Source organism: Hylobates moloch, unplaced genomic scaffold (genome assembly GCF_009828535.3).
Source record: "Hylobates moloch isolate HMO894 unplaced genomic scaffold, HMol_V3 SCAFFOLD_1, whole genome shotgun sequence".
Classification (NCBI taxonomy): Eukaryota; Metazoa; Chordata; class Mammalia; order Primates; family Hylobatidae; genus Hylobates; species Hylobates moloch.
The window spans coordinates 153,848,015-153,873,235 of NW_026652276.1; the positions used below are offsets into that span (position 1 = coordinate 153,848,015).

General features: G+C 34.3%; 1 protein-coding gene across 1 annotated transcript in view; it reads left to right on the forward strand.

Moving 5' to 3' along the window:
- Positions 1-25,221, forward strand: part of AGMO (alkylglycerol monooxygenase) — a 345,679-nt gene that overhangs the window by 130,026 nt on the left and 190,432 nt on the right. Inside the window, 1 exon segment of the mRNA XM_032753455.1 lies at positions 11,843-11,938. Coding sequence (XP_032609346.1) covers positions 11,843-11,938 — 96 coding nt within the window.

Here is a 25,221-nt window from a genome sequence, read left to right on the forward strand (position 1 = left end):
AGTAGAGCTGAGTCTATAGTTCAGTCACACCACTAATAAAGGAAAAAGTAGAACTTGAACTCCTGCAGTCTGGTTCCAGGACCCCTGATCTTAATCTCCGCACTCTAAATGCTCTTCTACGTGCCTCCATATTGTTTTTCACTTATGTTATCTTTTCTGATCCTCGTAAATAAGCCTATGGTTCTCTAGATCAAGTATTATCATTTTCAGGGAACTGAAGATCAGTGAGATTAATTACACAGCTAGTAAATGATAAAGCTAAGTACTTGAAACCAGATGTTCTATAAGCCATAGAAAAATACACTGGCATGTGTGCTAACCCAAACAGCAGCATAGGCAAAACAAATCTATAAGCCAGGGATGGTACTAATACATTTCCTGGAATGGATCTTAACAGGAATTCACCCTCAAACTCCCACACCATACACCTGTGATGACGTTTGTATTCTTTTTCTAGAGCTGCCATAAGAAGATACTACTAAATGTGTAGCTTAAAAACACAGAAATTTATTATCTCACTGTTCTGGAGGCCACAAGTCAAGTCAAAATCAAGGTATTACCAGGGCAATGCTCCTCTAAAGGCACTAGGAAAAGATCTTTTCTGGTTCTGTCTCTTAGTTTCTGGTTCTTTCTGGGCTTGTGACAACATAATTCTTATTTTCACATGGCGTTCTTCCTGTTTCTTTGTCCACATGTCCTTTTTAGGAGGATACCAGGCATATTGGTTTAGGGACTCGCCATACTCCAGCATGACCATTAGTTAAGTTAATAATCTTAACTAATTATTTCTACAACAACCCTATTTCCAAATAAGGTCACATTTAGTGGGTGTTAGGGCTCAGATTTCAACATGTGAATTTGGGTAGGGAAGGCACTATTCAAGAAACACTTCTAAGCAATATATGTGGAAAGGAAATATGTATATATTAATAACCTATAGCTTATGCTGGAACTCTGGATGATTAAATACAAGCAAAATCACTGCCTATTTTACAGCTGCATAGTTCAAGACTGGACTAAGGCTTCATAGCAGTTAATGGGGGGAAAAACAGGGCATGTGATGGAGGAAATGTGTACTGTTCATCCTCGCTTCTTAAAAAATTGCTGCATTAATACAGCCTTTTCAAAAGGCCAAATATATAGGCTGGATATATGGCTGATGAAAATTACAGCCTCCAAAATCTTTACTCTCTTCTGACTTACATATTTCTCTTTTATTAAAGACAACTGAAATCTCCAGTAGTTGCATTTTCAGAGAGAAAGCCTCCAAGAAAGGAAATAGCTGCATTTGAAGTTGCTCTGGGGAAATCAATGCAGTTAGTTAATTAATTACCTGAGGAATTATCAAAGGGAAAAATTATCAGAGCATCATTGACTTCAGAACTAGAAGAAATCTTGGAGATGACATATTTAAGTCATCTATTTTCAAAGCTATAAATACGAATCTTAAAGAAGCCCACAACATCAGTATTGAACAATGCCAAGTTGGAGCTTGAGTCCAGTTTATTGTAATCTCTGTCTTGGTTTCTCTTGTGTCCTTTTCTTTATTAAGTCAATGCATACAAAGTAACAAAGCAGCAAAAATCTATGTAAAATGAGGCTCACACTTGTTTTATTGCCAGAATAATTTATCTTTACAAACTCATGCCATGTTGTTAGGGAATGTGCTGAATAAGGAAACGAACATTGAGAATGCATGACAAGCTGCTAAATATTTTTGGAAGGGGAATGTGGGAACTCACATGGTGGGAAATGAGACATAGGGATTGTAAGTCAGCCTGGATTCTTACCTAGCATTTCTAGGTCCCTTGGAAGTTAGGAGAGATGTTTTAAGGGCCTGTGATGGTTAAAGGCTTCTAAGAGGACTTTCTAGACATCAAAATTATAAAGCACACTTCAGGTCTCTTCATTTTTGTTTAGTCATTTGTTAAGATTTTCCTCACCAACATTGTTACATAAGGCCTATAATTTGGCAGTTACCAAGGTAACAATGTATTTTAGGACAAATAATAAATGGGCCACATCTTTGAAAAGAAAATTAATTTGTGAAATGAAATGTGAAATTAAGTATATTTCTTCCTTATTACTACGAAAATTAGAACAGCAGAACTTTTGAAGAAGTTACACATAAGAATTCAACTTTCTAGAATTTCTAACAATATTATTTGCATTTTAAGCCAATTTTAAACTTAATATTACTCACCAAAAAGGAGGGCTATTGATAGAGTGCCATTTTAAGTGAGACGTCTTTACTGCATATACACTGCAATATATGGTTTTGCATGCCACTTCAATCTTTGATTATACATCTTACTATCATGTCTTAAGAACAATACTCTATCCAATTTGCTAATAATAAAATAATAATAATAATAATAAAATTTGTTTAAATTCGTGGATGTCATATAAAATATAACAGTATCAGGATTATAACTTCATTTTCTTCTGACATTATAGATAAAGTACTTGAATGCTGAAATTTCATATTCATAGCGAAGCCACTAAAGTGCGTGCAAAAGAAAATACTTCATCTGGATGGAACTCTAAAACAGAAAAAGGGCCGGGCGCGGTGGCTCACGCCTGTAATCCCAGCACTTTGGGAGGCCGAGGCGGGTGGATCACGAGGTCAGGAGATCGAGACCATCCTGGCTAACACGGTGAAACCTCGTCTCTACTAAAAATACAAAAAATTAGCTGGGCGCAGTGGCGGGCGCCTGTACTCCAAGCTACTCGGGAGGCTGAGGCAGGAGAATGGCGTGAACCCAGGAGGCGGAGCTTGCAGTGAGCCGAGATAGTGCCACTGCAGTCCAGCCTGGGCGAAAGAGCGAGACTCCGTCTCAAAAAAAAAAAATAAATAAATAAAAAATAAAATAAAAATAAAAATAAAAAAAATAAAACAGAAAAAGAACATTAGGGATTAAACATACAAAATCCCAACTAGTGAAATCTAAATAAAGTGTGGAATTTGGTTAATACTAATGTAACTGTGGGTTTCTTAGTTGTGGCAAATGCAGCATAACAATGTGTTAGCAATAGAGGAAACCAAGTAAAGGATACAGGGCGACACTTTAAGAGAGTTATTATTATTGCAACACTTCTGAAAATGTTAAACTATTATAAAATAGTTTATTAAAAAACACAGCTAACATGTGCATGTGTATGTGCTTATACTCAGAGCCACTATACATTATATACCTGCTATAGAAAAAATATTAGAATGAGCCATCAACAATAGACATTGTTTCCTGGGAATCCTAGAGTATTATAAAGAGCAATAAATGTATCAGCCAATATTACTTTTAATTGGATTTCATTTTTTCATTCTTTATCCCTCAACCCAACACCCACTGTTTCCTTTTCAGACCACCATTCGAATGAAGCTAAATCTGCCTATAGTTTAGAGAAAGGAATATAATAGACTCCTTATCACATGCAGAGCTAGTCAAAACTTGGTTTCGTCTCTCTAGTTTCATCTTCCACACACCCCATTTTCATCCCATCTCCAATTTAACGATTTTCACTTCTCTCAATCTACCATGCCATAATGCATTGCTATTTCTTTGCACATGCCATTACCTCTGTCTGGAAAATTATTTTCCCTTTACCTCTGATGGTTCTATCCTTCCAAAAAAAAATTTTTTTTTTGACAAAGTGTCACTCTGTCACCCAGGCTGGAATGCAGTGGTGCGTCTCAGCTCACTGCAACCTCCACCTCCTGGATTCAAGTGATTCTTTTGTCTCTGCCTCCCGAGTAGCTGGGATTACAGGTGGGCACCACCGTGCCTAGCTAATTTTCGTGTATTTTGTATAGACAGGGTTTCGCCATGTTGCCCAGGCTGGACTTCAACTCCTGGCCTCAAGTGATCCGCCTGCCTCAACCCCCCAAAGTGGTGGGATTACAAGCATGAGCCACCACGCCCAGGGAAGATTTTGGTTTTTGTTTGTTTGTTTGTTTTTTGGTTCCATAAAACTCTTATATTTATCTATTGTAGTAGTTAACACTTTTCATTATTGTTATTTATGCTGGCCTATAAACTTTCAAAGAAATTAGTCTATTTTTCACTGCTGTATACCTAGTATATATAAGTGTCTACTACAGAATTAGTGGTTAATAAATGTATGTTACATAAATGAATGAAATAAAAAGTGTTATAGTTGTCAAAATAAATTTGGCAATGGAAATATTTTTGCTAAATTAACTAGGGTCAGGCCAATGTGAAACTAATAAAAGGTACAATATGCAAAATAATTTAAATCTGTCATTCATTTAAATATTTTTATTTAATAGGCATTCCAAAAATTACAGTATAGGGTATGTAATTTATTTACCTTTTGCAATAAAATATATTTGAACATATTTGTTTTATCTATAAAGCTAGTATTGAACAGAAAATAGTGAGCTAACTGCTTTCAAAGAATTTAGTATTTCTCTCAAAAGCATAATAAGTTAATGACAAATGCACTTAATTTAAATTACTAGAGTGAGTGAATTTTTTAGCTCTGTCATGTCTTTCCACCTTTAAAATTGCTGTGTTCTCTAGGTTGGTATTGAAATTAATTTTATAAGATTTAGCAATGTTTATAACATATTAGCAACCCTAAAAAGGGTAAATTTTACCCACCATCAGAAAAAATAAATACAATTGGGCTGGGTGTGATGGCTCACGCCTGTAATCCCAGTACTTTGGGAGGCTGAGGCAGGCAGATTGCTTGAGCCCAGGAGTTCAAGACCAGCCCGGGCAATATCACAAGATGCTGTCTCTACAAAAGTAAAATAAATTAGTCAGGTGTGGTGGTGCATGCCTGTAGTCCCAGCTACTCAGGAGGCTGAGTGAGATGTGAGGATCACTTGGTCCCTGGAGGTTGAGGCTACAGTTATTCGTGGTGGCTCTACTGCACTCCATCCTGGGTGACAGAGCAAGACCCTCTTTCTCAAAAAAAAAAAAAAAGAAAAAAAGAAATACAATTATAACATCAAATTATGAAAATCTCATTAAAACCATTATTACATTATCATATAGAGAATATATAAATCAATGATGATCTTATTATATTTGAGCATAATAATTTAAAAATATATTCATTTATATTTAGGAAACAGTAAATAGCAATTGACTAGAAATAAAGAAAACTGAGTCCCACGCTAGCTTAGTTGTTTACTCACTTTGCTAATTTAAACCGATCAACTAATGTTTGAGTCTCAGTGATTTTGCATATGAAATAGACCTTTTAATATTTACTCTGCCTCCGCATATGGTTATTTTGTAGAGCACTTTAATTTATGAGTGTGGAAATTCTCTGAAACATATCAAGTATTATTCTTATGTGTGATATTATTTTTATATTACATATAAGACTGCAGAGAAACCTTAGTGAAATCTCACATCTTTTTATTACATTGTACTCCCTGCCAAACTACATAAGCAAAGACTGTTTTTCAATATGTGGGAGTTGGATTTATATAAAGACAAATGTGAACAAATAAAGATATAAGAAACTAACAACTTTGATGTAATGCATTTGAATGCACTGGGGATAAATTCTCATAACTCTTTGTCACAAAAGGAAAGCATGCATTAAGCCCCCATGAAGTAAAGAAACAAAACTTCTCTCAGAACTTTGCCTTGGAACTCCAAGGCATTCCTTCTTCACCCTCAACCAGCATTTAAAGATGACTAATAAGACAAAGTTTATGTCCATTAAAGAAATGAGGCTCTTGGATAGTTTGAATCATTACTAGTATCAAAGACTAATGCTAGCACGCATCAGGAAAATGGAATTAATTATTCTGTAGCTTACAGAAATATTCAAAGTCATTTTGAAATTTGGTAAAAAATAAAATTATTCTCTGATTTTCAGTGTTTTTCTTTACAGAGATTTGATAGTCATTTATAGTCCTCCTAATGAATGATAAACAAGAGGAAGGAAATTGAGTTCTCTCTAAAGTTGCATTGTCTTATTGCCACATATTTAAAATATACAAGTGGCTAAAAATTTAACCTCCTTTATGTGTCATTGTTCTTATTATGATAGTGCATCACCCATTTTTTTTCCACATGTACTTTTGACTAGCAGGGCCAATCATGGTGGCAGAGATTGGGGATATAAAGATAAGTAAGAAGTGAGCTTGTGTTCTTAAGGTGATGGTTTTACTTGGAGGGAGTCATGTAAGTGAACAGCCATTGCCACAAATTTTGAAGGTTTTAGAGAGAAGTGTTTGCACTGAGAACCGCTATGGGTCAAGGGAAGCTTCATAGAAGAAATAAAGTTTGAAGCAAATCTGTAATGAATAAAATTTTGCAATGGAGGAGGTTGTAGATAGAATATTATGTAGAAGGACAACATCTGTAAAAACACAAAATTTAGAAAAATGTAATAAATTTTAGGAATAACAAGAAAAATGTATGGCGTGTGTATTAATTTCCTGGGGCTGCTGTAACAAAGTACCCAGAGCTAGGTGGCTTAGAACAACAGAAATTTATTATCTTACAGTCCTGAAAGCTGGAAGCCTGACATCAAGATGGCAGCAGGGTTAGTTCCTTTTAAGGGCTATGAGGGAGACTCAGTTCCATGCCCCCCACCTAAATACTGGTGGTTTGCAGCTTTGGTATTCCTTTGCTTGAAGATGCATCACTGAGATCTCTGCCTTTGTCTTCATGTGCCATTCTTGCTGTGTGCATGTCTGTCTCTGTGTCTAAATTTTCCCTTTATATAAAAAGACAAGCCCTCCTGGATTAGGGCCCACCTAATTAACTCATTTTAACTTGATTACCTCTATAAAGATGGTATTTCCAATTAAGGACACATTCTGAGGTACTGGGTGCCAGGGTCTCCCATATCATGTTAGTGAAAATCAATTCAACTCATAACAGTATGACTGTGGCTAGATATAGGATGTATAAAATGGTGGAATGGGATAAAAAGGAAATGATTAAGTGCATAGAAATGGGACCAGAAAGATAGGCATAGGTTACTTAAAGATAATGACTTTCTAAATAGAAACACAAACTCTTATTTCAAACATAAATCTAAGTAGATATGTCTTAAGGACAGAGATCAATACTGTCTATCTATAATCAGGTAATTTTGATCTGTGTCATTACTAATCATAGACTTAAGGAATGTGGCACATGCTATTTGATTCTTCAATCTCTAGTTTCTGAATTCGGATGAACATTTTTTAAAATTGCTTCTTCTCTAAAGTAATGTTATAAAAATAAATGAAAATCCTAGAAATATGTACATTAGTAATGTTAATGAAATATTTTTGAACTATTAAAATAAAGTAGACATGAATTCTAGAGTTCAAAAGTTCTTTTGTTTTTCATTTATTTAAAAGTAATTTTACAATTACTGTTTAGCCATTTGCTTAGCAGCTTACTCATGGAGTACTTTACTCTCTCACCTCCTACATTTTCTGTTTGTCATTGCCTCCTCACTTTACTTGCCTTGTCCAAACTAAGAAGCCTAATTTCCATGACTCTGTGAAGCACAGTCTGCATCCTCTGCTGAAATCCTGTGCCTTGAAATCTTCAGGCCATGAGTAAATCTAGTCATCTACCTTCTTCACTCTCACATCCAGATTGCTGAGTGCTGTGGGCTTCCTCTTGTACCAGGTTGGCAATTTGGTGCCCCTCCATGAATGGATTCAGATCCGGCTGACCCCTAAACACTGCATACCAAGCCATGAACATGAGACTGCCCTATTTTCTCCTCTCTACTTGGGAAACTCTTTAGAATTTCACTGTCTCCTCAAGATCTCTTCCCCACTGCTGCCTCTTCAACATATTTAAAACTTCAAAGAGAAGTTTTTTATTTTTTTTTCAGTTTTCCTTCTCTGTTCTTCCCTGTTCAAACATCTTCAGTTAAAACTCATGAACTCACAAGTGAACATGCATTCTTACCTCTAGTTTTATAGAAAATGTTCACCTCTCTTCAGTTGGTCTAATCCTTAGGTTGGTGACATTGCTCTTACCTTACTGTTTTTTTTTCTCTTGGACTTTGTCCTATCAAATACTCTTGGCATTTTCTCTCTTCCTTTCAACTGGATCCTTCTGAATAAGCCATAAATATAGTACGATCTCTCACATTAAAAAAAAATAAACAGGTAATATCTCCTCCCTCATCCATTGTTTTATTGAAGGAATACATCCAGCTGTCTCCTTTTTTGTTATCAGAGAAACATAGAGGTAATCCCTCTTTTCATTTTGTAACCTCCTGTGGCTGATTCTTAAACTTACTAACGTGGGTTTGTGAACTTGAGGACTGCATTCTAGGCCTACTGTTCTGCTGATTCATACCTGCAAATTCCATCTCACTTCTTTTTTTTCAGTTCCTGTCTCACTTGTACACTAACTGGGAGTCTTCTCTCTGTCTCTTAAAAATTTCTCATCATCTCTGATGATGCTAGGTACCAGATCTTTCCCACCTCTGAGACTGTCCTGTTTCAGCCTCATTTACTGCAACTCTTTCTGACTTCTCATAGAGTTGCATCTTTGGCTATCTTCCCACGGTGGACACACCTGTAAGCTAAATAAAATTGATATTTGCATGACACCCATATCAACAAGTTCAACCAAGACACTTCCTGATTCCCTGAGATGTAATTCCAGTCAGACATTTCCAAAATCTTACTCAATAGCCTCCTGGACATACACCTCACAGACCCCAACAGGACATTTCCCAAGTTGAACTTTACAACCTATTCTTCCTCCTGTTCACCATCTTGGTGAACAATATCACCAACAGACAAGCCAGAAATCTGGGTGTCTTCTGACACTGCTACATACCTCTCAACTCCTATGTTTAACAGTTGCCAAATCCTTAAATCTGTTGCATGTACTTTATCTCTCCATCCCCATGGCTACTGCTGTGATTAAATATGCATCACTTTTCTCTGGGCTATTGAAATGAGTTCCAAACATATTTTTATATTTTCTATTTCTTACATGCTTAAAAAGATGTGAATTGTTTCCTTATGCCCAATCTTCTTGAAATGGCTCCCTTCTCTGGTTTAGCCACTGTCTAAATTCTTTTTCTGTGTTGGCTGTGGGCAGGCACAGACTTATCGAAGACTTGCTGATGAAGGCTATCAATTGTTTCTTGAGAAAAATGCAGTCTCTCCCACGCACACAGGCTCACACGTTGTTATAGTGGCATCAGGGGATTCATGGATTCCCTGAGGTCTGTCAAGAAATCCCATGGTCCAACCTGATTTCTAGCCACACTACTCTCCAACACCTTCTACAATAGCAAATATGTTTAGCTTCCCCTAAATGCCATGTTGTTTCTTGCTTCATGATACTGTCTCACACAACCCCTGCTGGCCACGTTCACTTAGTAAGAGAATAAAATCCACTCATCTGCTGTCTGTTAGCCTTAGATCGCCTTCAGGCTTGTACTCATTCTTTCCTCAAACACATAGGTCTGGGTTTTTTTTCTCCATTATAGCCTTATTATATATGACTTCTACAAGACAATAAAATAACCTAGGGTAGACAGTGTAATTTAAAGCTAAAGAAACTCAGAGTCAGAATGACATGGGTTTGAATGCATGGTAGATATGGATGTATTTGGTAAAGGATATCATGTCCCTAATCCAGCTACCAAGTTACTCTGAGTTTGAGGACGGAGAAATTTCTTCAGTCAAGTTAGTGCCATATAAAGATTTATAATGGAAGTGGCCTTTAAATTGGTTTTATACGTTATATAGGATTCAGAAATGCAAAGTTTGGAGGTAGAGAAGAAAAGTGAGAATTCTCCTACCTGGACCACATTTACTAAGCTGCTTTCAATCGTAAAAATTAGAACTTTGATTGTGTCACTAGATTCTTTTTCTAGAACTGTATTAATCATAAGAAATTATCACTCATGTGATTCATGTGAATTATTTCCTCACCTATATTTTTTGTTAGAAATATGGTATTTTGGAATTCATAGTGAGCTTATTTTTCCATTGGTCGGTTCCTCATTATATTACCAATATGTAAGATTTAGCACACTGTTTCATAAAATGAGTTTTCAGAAAATCTAATCCTATGGAAAACTCATCAAGAAAGTATTCTGTGTGCTAATAGACTTGTGATTCACATTAGCATGGTAAAAGCTCTTAAAAGACCTGTGTTAAAGAAACTTCAGTTGTTTAGTTTACCACTTCACGACTTATCTGATCTTATAACCACTTTTTCCATAATAGCTGTTGTTATTTCAAGGGACTACTTCTCCACACTTTGGGAAATTATAATGAACTATAAATATTCATCTGCTATGCATAGTCTTTCCAAACAGAAGTACTTATTAAGCATCCAAAATAAAGTTGTTTCATATTTTTCTCACCTCTCAAAGAGGAGATTCCAAAACACTCCTCAACTTAGAGGACTTATATCATAGGCCATATATGTTTTGCAAGTATTTTGCTATTAACCTATTGGGAGATAATTGTTTTAATATATTATGAAACAATCAAATCATAGTATCACAGATCTTTTGGAACAAAAAGGATGACTATATTTTAAATGGTTTTCCCCTCCACCACTAATTTCAGGAACCTGAAGCCTAGAGAAGCTTAAGAACTTAGTGAGTATCATGGAGAGCGTCTCTAGTGGAACCGTGGACTAAAAATTGATCTCTTGAATGAGAGCCCAGTATTCTTTTGCTCACTAATCTAGTCCATTGCTTAATAACACATTTATATTAAAAAAATTCTACTTATGATGACAGTTGAAATTTTTATGCAAAGTTTCAAAACAAGAACTAGACGAGTTTTACATGCATAATCATTGCTAAACATCCTTGAAATTACATTTTGCATAGCTGAGAACAAAAGTCATAAAATAATTTTAAAATAAAGTTATAATACTCAGAAGAAATGTCTTTAAAACATCCAGTCTTTCAGAAGTATAAACTCTATAAAATTAGAAATGTAAAGTGAAAGTCAGATTTATTTTATTCTTATTTGGTTATCTAGTCTCTCATTTAATAAAATGTTTCTTTCCACTGCTAATGACTTTGACCACTCTTGGGGATTCCTTTTATTCTTATTTGGTTATTTTTATTTTATTCTTATTTGGTTATTTAGTCTCTCATTTAATAAAATGTTTCTTTCCACTGCTAATGACTTTGACCACTCTTGGGGATCAAAGTCATTAGCAGAACAAGCAGATCATGCTCATTAGTTAATTCTAACCAGTTCTGTGGTTTAATCATAAGTTGTCTTTCTAAGGAAGAGGCGTTTCTGTTTATTAGGTAATATGGACCTTTAAAATTTGTTTTCACCATGGAACCGTATCATATCTCCTTCCTAATAACTTTGAAAAAATTAAGAGATATGATGCCATCAATCAATCATACAAAAACAAAGTTAAAAGGAAAAGTATATGCTGTCCTCTCCTTATATGAAATTAATTTCTTTTATTATAATTTCACATTATTATTGAAAATGCCAAGTAATAATACAGAATTTGGGAGCTGTCAAAGGTATAAAGTCATCCATTCCTACATTTTTTAACATAAAGAGAGTATTTGTGTGTACATAAAAAATCCCTTTAATTCCAGAAAACACATCCAACCTTTTTAAAAGTAAGGAAATAACACACAACATATAATATTTTAACTAGACAATATTAAATGCAAAATCGAAGTCCAATGGCCTTAGCTCCAACATGTCTGTAACTTTATCACCGTGAGGAAAATTAATGTTGCAAAGTAAACATGGCAATAAAATATACAGTGTATAGGATGAGATATATTTGCTGAAGAAATATGCATTCAGAATACTGAACCATTAACAAAGCATTGAGAATTCATATATGCAAATTAATTTTTTTTTAATTCTTTCTTTCAGATTTTCTACTCTCCCCTGGCCCTCTTCATACCCCCTTCAGTATATGCTGTTCATCTTCAGTTCAATCTTCTTTACCAATTTTGGATCCATACAGAGGTAAAACTTTTTTTTTAATCTTTGTAAGTTTTATACCTAAACAGCCTGAAGCAATGTCCTGGAAATCCACTAGCAGATGATTTATTGTGTAAGAAAAATCTTTGTCTGCCTTTTTTAAGGAGAAACATCTGTTCATTTTTATTCCTTTTTACTGAATATATATTGCAAAGTTTATAAGAAGCAATGAGGCCAGTTGGTCTCAATTAAATAAAACAATTTTTTGAACTATTAAGTACCAAAACATTTTAATACTATATTCAATACAATATCTTCCTGTATTACAGTTTATTAAACAGTATTTACCAAGAGATGTTGAAATTCATTTCAATTTATAGAGATAAACATATGTATAGTGTATGTATAAATATATCTATAATCTGTTGAAACTCTGAAACATCCTTAAAAATTGTATAGAAATTATGAAGATAATTTTGGGTTGGAAAACTTGCTCTAACTACAGAGATTAAATTTTATTTAAAATTGTTCAGTATATTGTTATTTTTTTCCCAAAAAACTGAAGAAATGTAATTTTAGAGTCTTCCATGGCATTTCAAACTGTCAGATTTGAATGTTTGCAGATAGATTATTAAGCAGCTGATTGGTTTATGAACATTTGTACCAATCCTATTGCTAAAATACCAAAAATCACAGACCTAGAAAAATTCTTACCTATACACACAAGCACTCTTTTAAACATTTGGTATTTATTGGAAGCCTTTTGAAGTTACTAGAGGAAGCATGTTGACAGGTGTTGCAACTGGTTGAACAACACTACAAATCACAGCTGCATTATATGTGAAATCTTGATACAACGAAGTGCATTATTCCATTAACCTGCAGTATTTTATGCTACCGATTTACTTGGAATAAAGAGACTGTTACCATGACTTTGGACGTATGTAGCATTATTTGAAGATCTATTATGAAATAGTATTGTGTTTTATGATACTTAACACATCAAACACTCAATACCACAACCATCTGAAAGAGATGTGGGGCCAGTTCTAACTCTAGAGGTCAAAGACCAAATTTGTTTAAATCAGTGGAGGGAAGCTTTCTGATGATTTACATTGAGGGGTTAAGGGAGAATTACATTTTATAGCAGCTCTGCTCCAGGTCACGCCATGTGTTGGGTCAGGTATTAGTTTGGATACAGAACAATAGTGCCTCAGTCACTTTCACCTCTTCCTGTGACCGTCAGAGGGCCATGAGCTAGGGCTTGAGTTCCATTTCATGAAGTAAAGCAAGAGTGGAGAAAAGCCACTGGTGAGACTTATTCCTGTTTGCTAAGAACCTCCAAGTGGCTTCATTTCCACTTCAAAAGCAATGCTTAGAACCTCTCCCTTGTGTTACACTTTATGCTTTTCAAAATACTTTACTATATGTGGGTTCCTACAGTTGAGCTGCATGGGAGGCAAGAACACATCTTCTGAAATTCATGGTTTGGATCTTGGAATTTTAAATAGTATTATTAACTGCGAAAACATTTCTGAAATATTTCTCAACTGTGCAGTTACATTCGTTTATTATATACAACATAGAATAGTTTGTTTACAAATAGTAGAATGATTCAGGATGGAGAGCCAAGAGATTGGACACCATGACTGCTTCTGGAGAGAAAGACAAATGCTTTCTGCAGAGAAAGACAAATTGGACACCATGACTGCTTCTGGAGTGGGAGGAGTATTAAGTATTTTTTAAAAATTATTTTTATCATTTGCTTGTCTTGCTTTTTTCAATTAAGAGTTAATACACAGATTAATAAGTAAAAAATAAAAACTGAAAACAACAACCTTTAGTCTAGAAAATACTCACTTTATGTTTTCCTGTACTGTAAATTGTATGAAACCCTATAGGCCACTTGCATACTGTTTAATATCAGGCATCATACTTGGATCTCCATTGACAGAAATGATATGCGAGCTGTAGAGATGACAATGTTAGCCAAAGAGCCCTGTATATTCCTGAATAGAGTTTCATTCTTACAATTGGTTCACTTCTCCTAACATCCATAAAAATCAGTTCTCACTCTAAGGGGAATATGATCTTAAGAAGATACTGATTTTTTTGAAAGTGAAGAAGATTCAGTTCTCTTAACATCAATCACATTAGAATAAAAGGAAGAAAAAAAACCTAAAATCACATTTTTGAAAGACTGTATGTGAGATAAAAAAAATAGGCCATAAAACACACTAAATAGTTTATAGAAATTTTCTGTTTACTTCTGAGTTATTTTGATAAATAAACAAAGTCTAGGCCTGGCACAGCAGCTCATGTCTGTAATCCCAACACTTTGGGAGGCAGAGGCAAGCAGATCACCTGAGGTCAGGAGTTTGTGACCAGCCTGGCCAACATGGTGAAACCTCATTTCTACTAAAAATACAAAAATTAGTTGGGTGTGGTGGTGCACGCCTCTAGTCCCAGCTACTTTGGAGGCCTAGGCAGAATAATTGCTTGAACCTGGGAGGCGGAGCTTGCAGTGAGCTAAGATCATGCCACTGCACTCCAGCCTGGGCGACAGAGCGAGACTCCCTCCCCATCTCCAAAAAAAAAAAAAAAAAAAAAAGAAACAAAGAAGAGAAAAACAAACAACAAGGTCTATTGTCATCCTCTTTTTTTGAAAGTTATGAAGCATTTGGCTTGAAACTCTGCTCTGTTGATTAATTTTTGTGATTATATTTTTGTCTGTGTATTGTTCATGGATCTAAAGCCTCTGCAGCACATATTCAGTTATAGTCTCTTCTTGTGAATTCACTAAAGATAGTAAGAAAACCTTTTTATTTAATACATGTTTTTAACTTAAAACTGTGGAATGTTTTAAGTATTTTTTTAGATGTCACGTGTTATTTGGGTGTTAGCTGAGTTTTCACAGTACAGTAGCAATCGTATAATGATACTATTACACTATTACCTTTGTTTTATCTTAAATTTATTATCACATTGTTTATGTATATATCATGTAATGCTTGAGTAGAGAAATGTAGCAGATAAATAACTTAATTCTTCGATATTGAAGATTTGAACCGAATGATTCAATGGGATTTTTTTTTCTTTGACATAGTCTCACTCTGTTGCCAGGCTGGAGTACAGTGGCGCCATCTCATCTCCCTGAAACCTCCACCTCCTGGGTTCAAGCAGTTCTTCTGCCTCAACCTCCCAAGTAGTTGGGACTACAGGCATGCACCCCCATGCCCAGCTAATTTTTGTATTTTTAGTAGAGATGGGGTTTCACCACGTTGGCCAGAATGGTCTCAGTCTCTTGACCTTGTGATCCACTTGCGTCAGCCTCGCAAAGTGCTGGGATTACAGGAGTGGGCCTGTTCAAAAAAATTAGCCAGGCATGGTGGTGGGCGCCTGTAGTCCCAGCTACTCGTGAGGTTGAGGCAGGAGGATGGCGTGAACCAGGGAGGCAGAGCTTGAAGTGAGCCGAGATTGGGCCACTGATGACTTTTCATGAGCAGAAATATTAAACTTTGAAGTTCACTATTTTATTTTACTGTTTTTTTAAAATATTCTCTAAGAAATCTTCGACTATCACAAACTCTGAAAGAGTCTTCTAGGATTACTTTTGAATATTTCAGAGTTTTAACTTTTGCCGTTATTCTGTGATATTCTTGAATTAACTTTTACATATGGTATATGGTAGAATCAAGATGCCTGATTTCTACGTACATAACCACTAACTATAGCCCCATTTATTATAGAGACTTAAAAAAATCCATTAGATGTCCTTGATGACTTGTTGAGAAAAAGTTGACCACATATGTTTGGATTTATTTTTAGACTCCTACTCACTTTCATTGATGTATTTGTTTCCCTTTATGCCAGTTCCTCAATTTATTGATTATCATAGCTTTAAAGGATGCATTATTCACACATTTGTAAAATAATTTAATTTTCTCTAGGATTTTTGTCATGCATAATTTTGTGGTCTTTGAATAAAGACAGTTTTGTTTCTTTTTTTTTCCCTATATTTGTGCTAATTTTTTTTCTTGCCTTATTGCTCTGGCAAAGAGCTAGATGGTATAAGACAGAAGTAGCTAAAGTAAAATGTAGGCATCCTCTACTGACTTGTTTTACCTCTCTCTCTCCCAACTTCTCCCTCTCTTCATGTGTGAGTGTGTGTCTATTCTAGGGATTAAATATGCATTCCTATCATATCTTACCTTGAATTAATATAATACTTATCATAAATGTAAGAATTTTATAGTAATATAATTCAATGTATGCCCTCCCAACCTTTTAGCTAGCATTCTCACATATGCTAATCTTTCACATTATAAATCCCAAAATATGGCTGGGTACACTGGCTAACACCTGTAATCCCAGCACTTTGGGAAGCTGAGGTGGGTGGATCACGAGGTCAGGAGATTGAGACCATCCTGGCTAACATGATGAAACCCCGTCTCTACAAAAAAATACAAAAAAATTAGCCAGGCGTGGTGGCAGGCACCTGTAGTCCCTTCTACTTGGGAGGCTGAGGCAGGAGAATGACGTGAACCTGGGAGGCAGAGCTTGCAGTGAACCGAGATCATGCCACCGCACTCCAGCCTGGGTGACAGAGTGAGACTCCATCTAAAAAAATAATAATAAATAAATAAATAAATCCCAAAATATTGTTTTTATTATTTTAGATTTCATTAGTCAGTTATATTTAAAGGAATCAAGAAGATAAAACAGTTAATCTTCTTTATTTGCCCAGATGTTTACCTTCTAATAGTCTTCATTCTTTCCATTAACCTAAGTTTTCATCCGTTATTTCTTTTCAGGCTGAATAACTTTTGCATCTTTTCTAATGCAGACCTGTAGCAACAAATCTATTCAGTATTTGTCTACCTTAAAATGTCATGTTTTCCTTAATTTTTGAAAGATACTTTTCTGAATATGAATTCTTAGTGGACATTCCTTTGTCGCATTTTTTCAGTACTTTAAAAAGTTTATCTCATTGTCTTTAAACTTTTATTTTTTCTAATAATTCAGTTTTCATATCATTGTTATACCGAAGGTAATGTGTCTTTTCATTGCTAGATGTTTACAAAATTTTTCTCTTCCTTTTAAAATGTTAGCAGTTTGACTATAATGTGCCACTGTGGTATTTAAAAAATATTAATCTGGGGCTTACAAGTATGTGCTTTGAAAATCAAATTCGGAGTTAAGGGGTTCTGGTCATGATTTTCTTAAACATTGTTTCTGTCCCTTTCTCTTAATACTCCCCTCTGGGAACATCAATTACATGTATATTCTGCATGATACTACCTTAGAGATCAGAAATGCTCTGTAATTTTTAAGATTTTACTTTCTCTTGTATTCCGATTGAATAACATATTAATTTGTCTTCAAGTTTATTTAATCTTTTACCTACTTTCTCCAAGCTGCTATTGAATCTATTCAGTGTATTTCTCACATTGGATATTATACATTTATGTTCTAGAATTTGGCTTTTTTAATAAACAGTTTCTTTTTCTCTGCTGAGAGTCTCTTTCACTTACTGTGACTATTTTGGCTTTATATCCTAAATGTAATAATTATTTAAAAATTCTTGTCTGTTAATTCCAATATCTGGTTCATATTCAGGTCTACTTCAGTTGACTGTTATTTTACTTGATATGAATCGCATTTGTATTTTTTCTTTGTACATCTAGTAATTTATTGTTAATATTGTATGTAAATCATTATGGCAGATTTGTTGTAAAGACTCTAGATTCTGTTTTGTCCATCTGACCATACCTTATTGTTATTCTAGGAGGAGGTGAAATAATTGGCTAACTACCCTGTATTTTTGGAGACTTTGACTTATACACTGTTAGGATATGTGGGGATTTTTGGCACTGCCTTTAGTCTTAGGGCATATTCCTTATCCTTGGTGATCTTCAAGTTTAGGGCAAGCCTTGTCTTTTTTTTTTTTTTTTTTTTTTTTTTTTAATAATGAAATGCTGGAGGTGTTTACAAAGCCCCTCTCACTTGGCAGGATTTGAACTCTCAATTCTCTTTTGCTAGCACCAGACAGCAATTGAAATCTCTGCTCAGCAATTTGACAACTTTTCAACCTCCGAGTTTTTCATCAGGTTTCTTAGTGTCTTGCCCAACATATGAGTAATTTAAGAGTCAGCCAGGCTTTGAGGGCACTTTGTATGCAGATATTATGGCTCCCTTTCCTAGAAAGGAAATCCTATCCTTTCTAGGATTTCCCCCTTATATTTCCAGTCACTTTTGGTATCCTTAAATTTGGCCTACGACTCCTAACCTAGTGCATACACTGCCCGTACAGTGATGTAATTGACAAGCTATCAGGAAAACAAATTCTTCTCAGCAACACTCTATACTCAGATAACTGCCCCAATTAGTCCTTTTGTCTGGAGATATATTTATGAGAGACCTAAACAGCAAAGGGCAATAGAAATTAGAGTACAAGAGAGCTACAAGGATGCAATGTGCAAAATGAGAAAGCGTAAGAAATGTGCAGCAGAATTATGAAGTAATATGTACTATGAGATAATAGAAACCAGAAGTTTTCAGAAGCTAACAGATATAGAGAAGAATAGAAAAATTTTACTCTATAGCAGCAAATGCAATAGAGTGGTAGCGGGATGAGCAGAGACTTAGGAGATCTGACTTCTGAGGACACAGATAATAGAGTGTTTTGCTTATTGCGCTTTAGTATCCAAAATTAATGGAAGTCTAAGAGTATTTATCTAATCTTCAAAATTAAATTAAATTTACTCAAGATCCAGTCATGTGTAAAGATACATTTTTTAGGTAACTATCTCCATTTTGTTTATCTTTTAAATAACACATCAAGAAAGAAAAAATACATACTATTTGTGATATGAATTTTAAGTAATGATTGTAGAGAAACGTGTTTAGTGAATATTAAATTTCTGTAGCTGTTATTTCACTATTTGTGTAGACAGGAAATGTATTGGAATTATTAATCTAGTTGGCACATCTTCGTTATCAAATTAAATATTTATTTCGTGTAAGGAAATATGTTGCCTGGGAGATTTTTTTAATATATCATATACTATGATTATAAAAACTTTAATATGAATATTGTAAACACACAATTAGTCATCTCATGCTTTTTTAAAAAACAACTTACATTACAAATAAGTAAATCATTTCTTTAATGTAAACTGCATTTTTTATTTTGTGGCCTTTGGGATTAAAGTGCCTGAGTTTGGCTCCTGATTTTATTTGTCAACTGTGCCTATGAACTTGCACGGAGTCCTTTACCTTCTTGTGCTTCAGTTTCCTCCTATGGGTAATGAGGATAATAACAATACAAAGTGTCATAGTCTGTTTTCTGTTGCAATAACAGAATACCACAGACTGGGTAATTTATAAATAATAGAAGTTTATTTGGCTCAAAGTTCTAGAGGCTACAAAGTCCAAGATCAAGGTGCTGGCATCTGTTGAGGGCCTTCATGCTGAGATATAACATGGCAGAGGGCAAGCAATCATGCAATACAGAGAGCAAATAGGGTGCAAATTTATCCTTTTATCAGGAACCCATTCTTCAAATAACTAACTCACCTCCCATTTAGGCAGTAATAGTATTAATAAATTCATGAAGACAAAACCCTTGTGACCTAATCACATCTTAAAGATCTCAACTCTTAACTCTGTCACAATAGCAAATAAGTTTCAATATGAGTTTTGGAGGGGACATTCAACCATAGTGTATACATTGTTTTGAGGATTAAAAAATGTAGTTCATGTTTCAATCTGACAATTAAAATAGTGCTTGAAACTCAAGCACAAGAATGCAAAGAAGGTAAAGAACTCTGCCCAAGTTTATAGTCACAGTAACAAATAAAATCTGGAGTTGAACTCAGGCAATTTAATCCCAAAGGCCACAAAATGAAAGATGCAGTTTACATTATAGAAATGATATTACTTACTTGTAATTTATCACATAGAAATTACTAAAAAGTGTTTTCAGTATTGTTTGTTACTTTATCTTTTTTGAAATCTAGATACCTGTTTTACTGTATATCACTTACTAACCACTCTTAGCCATCATGATTATTCACATACATTTTGTGACATAATTTTAATGCAATAGATATTTTATTTAATATGAATTATTAATATAAATAAATGCAATAAAATTTAAGACTTAAATAATTAATGAATCCCCAACTTACTTTAGGGAAAAAAAAATGCATTCTTAACTATAAAAATTTGGGATTCTAATCATAAAGTACATTGCTTAGGGTTTTTTTGTTATTTTTTTGATCTATAAACTGATTAATGTACAGATTATTACATATGACAAGTTCAACGTATTTTTTAAAATATTTCAATTGTTGTGGTCCACAGACCACAATAGTGAGAATCTATTGCTATTCTTGTAGTATCTTGTTACTATATATAAGACTAAGTATCCTAGTCTTATGTACATAATAAAAAAAGTTAAATGGTGGAAAAAGAGTTACAATTTTCTTCAGGAAGAATTAGCTAATTTTGAAGAACATATTTTAAAAGGACTGAAGTTTAGAAGCACAGGTACAGTGGTCTTAGCCCAAGAATTCTCAGTTACTTATAGTTACTGATAATTGGACTGACATATTCCAAAGAAAATTTAATGAGTATCATTTCTATTTATTTATTATTTATTTATTTATTTATTATTTATTTATTTATTTTATTGTGAGCCTATCCAGTATTCATTATTTTTCAGGAAGTATTTTCACATTAAATTTTCAATAACAACTCATTAGAATTTGTAGTGGTATTAGCTCCAATTAAATATACTAAGTAACTCACCCTGGGCCATATGATTAGTAAGTGTCAAACCTGGGGTTTGTACAAAGTAGTCAGACTCCATATTCTTTGCTCTAATCTACTACACTATGCAGTTTCCCTCTACAATGGTCATTTCTGATCTTAATGTTGTAATAAATAGCCGCCATGTATTAAGCATCCAGTACGTGCCAAGCAAAAATTGCTCATTTAATTCTCACAAAATAATTTGAATCTCTGAAGGATAATTAAAGTTTTACAGGTTGTAAAGAATGAATTCAGTAATGGGGCTTTATTTTAAGGGTATGGGTGGACATATATGCAGCAGGAAACCATTCCAGAAATTTAATAGAAAGTCAGAAAATTAATTTTTTTATATTCATCAAACTCTGTGATCAAACCTCCTTCCTTTTAAGGCTAAGAACGTTGATATTCTATGATTTATATAAGGCGACACAGCATGCATGGGAGATAAATTTTGACCATACTTAATTCACTTGTCACACTTTTCCCTCAAACAATACATTTATCTGCATTTCACTCGTTAGACCCTGGCGGGTGGCAGCAGAGTTCATAAAGAACTGATATGATAGAGTTAAAAGATCAAGGTCATTGGCTAAGGCCAAGATCAGTTGTAATTCTTCCTGTACCAAATAATTGTGTATACTTTACCCACAATTTACTTCCCCCATCTTAAAATCTAACCTATTTTCAGAGGCCAGCCCTGATGAAAATACTTCGGTGATGTTCTATTTCTTACTGAATAAAGTCTAAATTCCTTTCATTTCATGTTCTTTGTGTACCGCCTTCCAACTGTATCTCCTGGTCTATGTCTCATTACTTTCCATACTGTGCAGCTCAATAAAACTGGGCCATTTTCCATTTCTCAAATTCATCTAATACCCAATCTTTGCATTTTCTCTTCTTTTCATATTTTCCATATCCTAGTATTCCATACATTCTTCAAGGCCCAACTCAAATTCTCCCTTCCCCAGAAAATGTGTCCCCTGTTAAGAACAAACCACTATACAGTTCAGACCATGTGTTAGTCATTATGCTAAATATTTTACATGTATTTACTTATTTAATTATCACACAACCCGTGGTCCCCACTCAAAGTGAGGAAACAACTATACAGAGGTTATGTAACTTGCCTACTGTTGTTGCAGTTAGTTAGTAGCAGAACCATGATTCAAAGCCTGGTAAACAATTCTCTCTCCTTTCCTCCTCTGAAATCCTATATCACTGATTTTACATCTCTTACAGCTACGGTGTCATATGTCTCAGATTGCTTGAAACAGTCCCAATGTGTACTTATTTTTTCTGGCATAGTTGTTAATAACACAGCCATTCACTCTTAAAACATTCATTATACACTGGTTGAGTTGTCCTCCTAAATAGTTCGTTAATACCTCTTGCCCTTTCCATCTGTATTGCCCTACCTGAATTTATAATCCTTCATCAGTTACATAGATAGTTACAACAGAATTCTGGTTTTTTTACAGCTACACACTCTGCCCTCTCCTATATATTTTCATACAACAATTGTGATGATTATTTTAGAACCCAAATAATATTAGGGTACTCCTAACATGAGAAAAAAATTCTTAAATGACTTTCTCTTGTCCCCAAGATAAAATCAAAACCCTTAAATTCATTAATAGATTTCAGGGCTCTTAGAAAATGACTCTTGTTTACAATTTCCATCCCATCCCGTAAGTCAGCCAGTACAGCTAAACTGCCCTGCTATTTGCTTCCTGAAATACTTGCGGGTTATCTGTATTTGCACATGTTATCTCTGTGATAACCTTTTTTAAAACATACTTCATGATGCAACCCAATTACCACTTCCTCTGCAACATCTTTCTTTTACCTCCTAGTAAGAGCTCGATGTACTTTTCTTTACACTAACTCTGTGTGTATTTCTATTTCCATATTGGTAGTTAAGAGTTAGGAGCACGAGCTCTGTTTGGAGACATAAATTAGATAACACATTAGTTTCTGCACATGGGAAGCATCTAATTATTAATAATAATAGTGAAGTTTAATTCTTATGCCACTGTGTTGTATTTGTTGCTTAACTCTCTGTCTCTCTCATTATTCTCCGAATTCCATGATAGCAAAAAAGTTTCTCATTTGTTACTGTGTTTGTGTGTATATGTAAACATATTTCACATACAAATATACACACACATAAATTTTAATAAGCATTGTATCTAAATAAAAAATTCTATTGATTGTTGATAATGATTACTAGTGTTAAATATTAATGAAGATGCTTATGGGTTTCAAATCAATGTTTCCAATACCTTACTTCACATATTCTTAGAAATATTTGCTACTACCCTGAATCTGCATATCTAAAATGTATTTTATTATGACTTTTATCACCTTAAATCATCTACTTTTCTACTTTGCTTCCATTTCTCTGAAGTCAACATCAAGATCAAATATTGATGTCACCTTTGGCTTCTTGTTCTCTCTTGTAGCCCATCTTTAATGGAAATCCTATACATTTCTTGTTCTCTGTAAAATAGTCTTTCCTTCTATTCTATAGTTACCTTTTCAGATAATTCATCACCCCCTTGCTTATTCATGTATGCATTTCTAGTGTTTATGCAAATATAATGAAAGATACATATAAGTGTGTATATATATATATATATATATATATATGTATGTATGTATGTGTATTCCAAACAAAGGGGCCTTTCGAGTCTTCTGACCTGAACTGGCACCCTTGTCACTAACAATTTTAGGATCACATATACATATACATATATGTGTATACATGTGCCTATATGTGTACATATACACACGTGTCTATGTGTGCATATAGACACATATGTGTCTATGTGTACACATATGTGTCTATATATGTACATATGTTCAGGTCAGAAGACTCAAAAGGCCCCTTTGCTTGGAATACATACATATATATATACACACACACACACACACACACACACACACATATGTATATTCCATATATATACACACATGTGTACATATGTACATATATGGAATATACGTGTGTGTGTGTGTGTGTGTGTTATTCCAAACAAAGGGGCCTTTTGAGTCTTCTGACCTGAACTGGCACCCTTGTCACTAACAATTTTAGGATCACACCCTCCTTTGAGAATCTGCTGAGTTGTAGTGAGTCTTTCCCAACAGAAAATAAAGAACCAAAGTTGGAAGAGTTTTACTGACCTACCTGAAGCTGGACTGTCTAAAATTTCATGAATCTTTATTAAAAAATGTCTGTTGTGAAAGGATTTGAATTTAAGCTCTTAGACACAAGGAACATGATGGAAATTAATTTGCCAAATTGAAGAAGAGAACATTTCAGGGATAAGACATTAGTATGACATAATGAATAATTTTATACATTTTGAAATCGAAGAGAAATCTGTCCTATTTTAGCTTAATTAGGCATTTGTCCAGCTTGTTTACTACTTTGTTCTCAGAACCTAAAAGATAGTGTTTTTTGAATGAATGAATGAATATGACTATTTACTAAACTTATTTAGATTCTCTGACCTTGCTCCCAAATCTGTTAAGTAACAGTAATCATACCCATAAGAGTGTTATGTGGATTAATGAAATAACAAATGTAAAGCTCATAGTTTGGAACATAATATGTTTTCAATGAATAGTACTTATTTTGAAAAAGCCAAATGACTACATTTTAGAATTGGTTCATAAAGTCCGAACTAGAATTGAAGCAAGGGTAGGGTCACCTGCATGCATCAGAATAATGTGAGTGCTTATCAAGATACAGAATGATTGCTCCCTTCCAAGAACTACATAAAATAAATCTCTGGTGAGCAAAGGTAGGAATTTGCATTTTGAACAAGCATTAGACTGAATGTAAATGGAATAAATTTTGAGCATCATGAACGTAGAAGCTGACAGTAAACTTCTTGAGGATAATAACTATGTTGTATTAATTTTTGTTTTCCCAGTGTGCAAAGCTTAGATCACCACCAGCAAACATCTTTTTAATGAATGAATGCACTGATTGTGTTAAGTAGACTGTCTACAATGTTTGTTTATTGGCAGGAGGCACAGAAAGCAACAAGAAGAATGTACTCATAGGAAAGACCTGAGTCAGAATGGATGTATTAATAATATATATTTTTAATCCCTAAGAGGACAAGGGAAGGGATATGCTTTAGTAAGATAGCTTGTCCATAGCAGGAAGCTATGCAAATGGAAATGACAGGGCAAATGAACTTAAGACGTGTAAGTCCTTATAGATTCTAATCTAGTGTTTGAGAATGTATAATATTTGACTTTAAAATATTAGTATCTGAAATATTTGTTAACAGATAAAAGTTTATAATAGATGACAAAGACATCTAACATTTGAGAATGGAAGCTAAAATGTAGATTCGTGTTTGCTTTGTTTACTAAAGTATCTAATGCCCAGATGATGTCAGGCACATACTCGGTTGGCAATCCATTAATATTTGTTGACTAATCAGTAGAAGTCACACCTGAAATTGGGAATATGATCATAATGGCAGTCACAATAC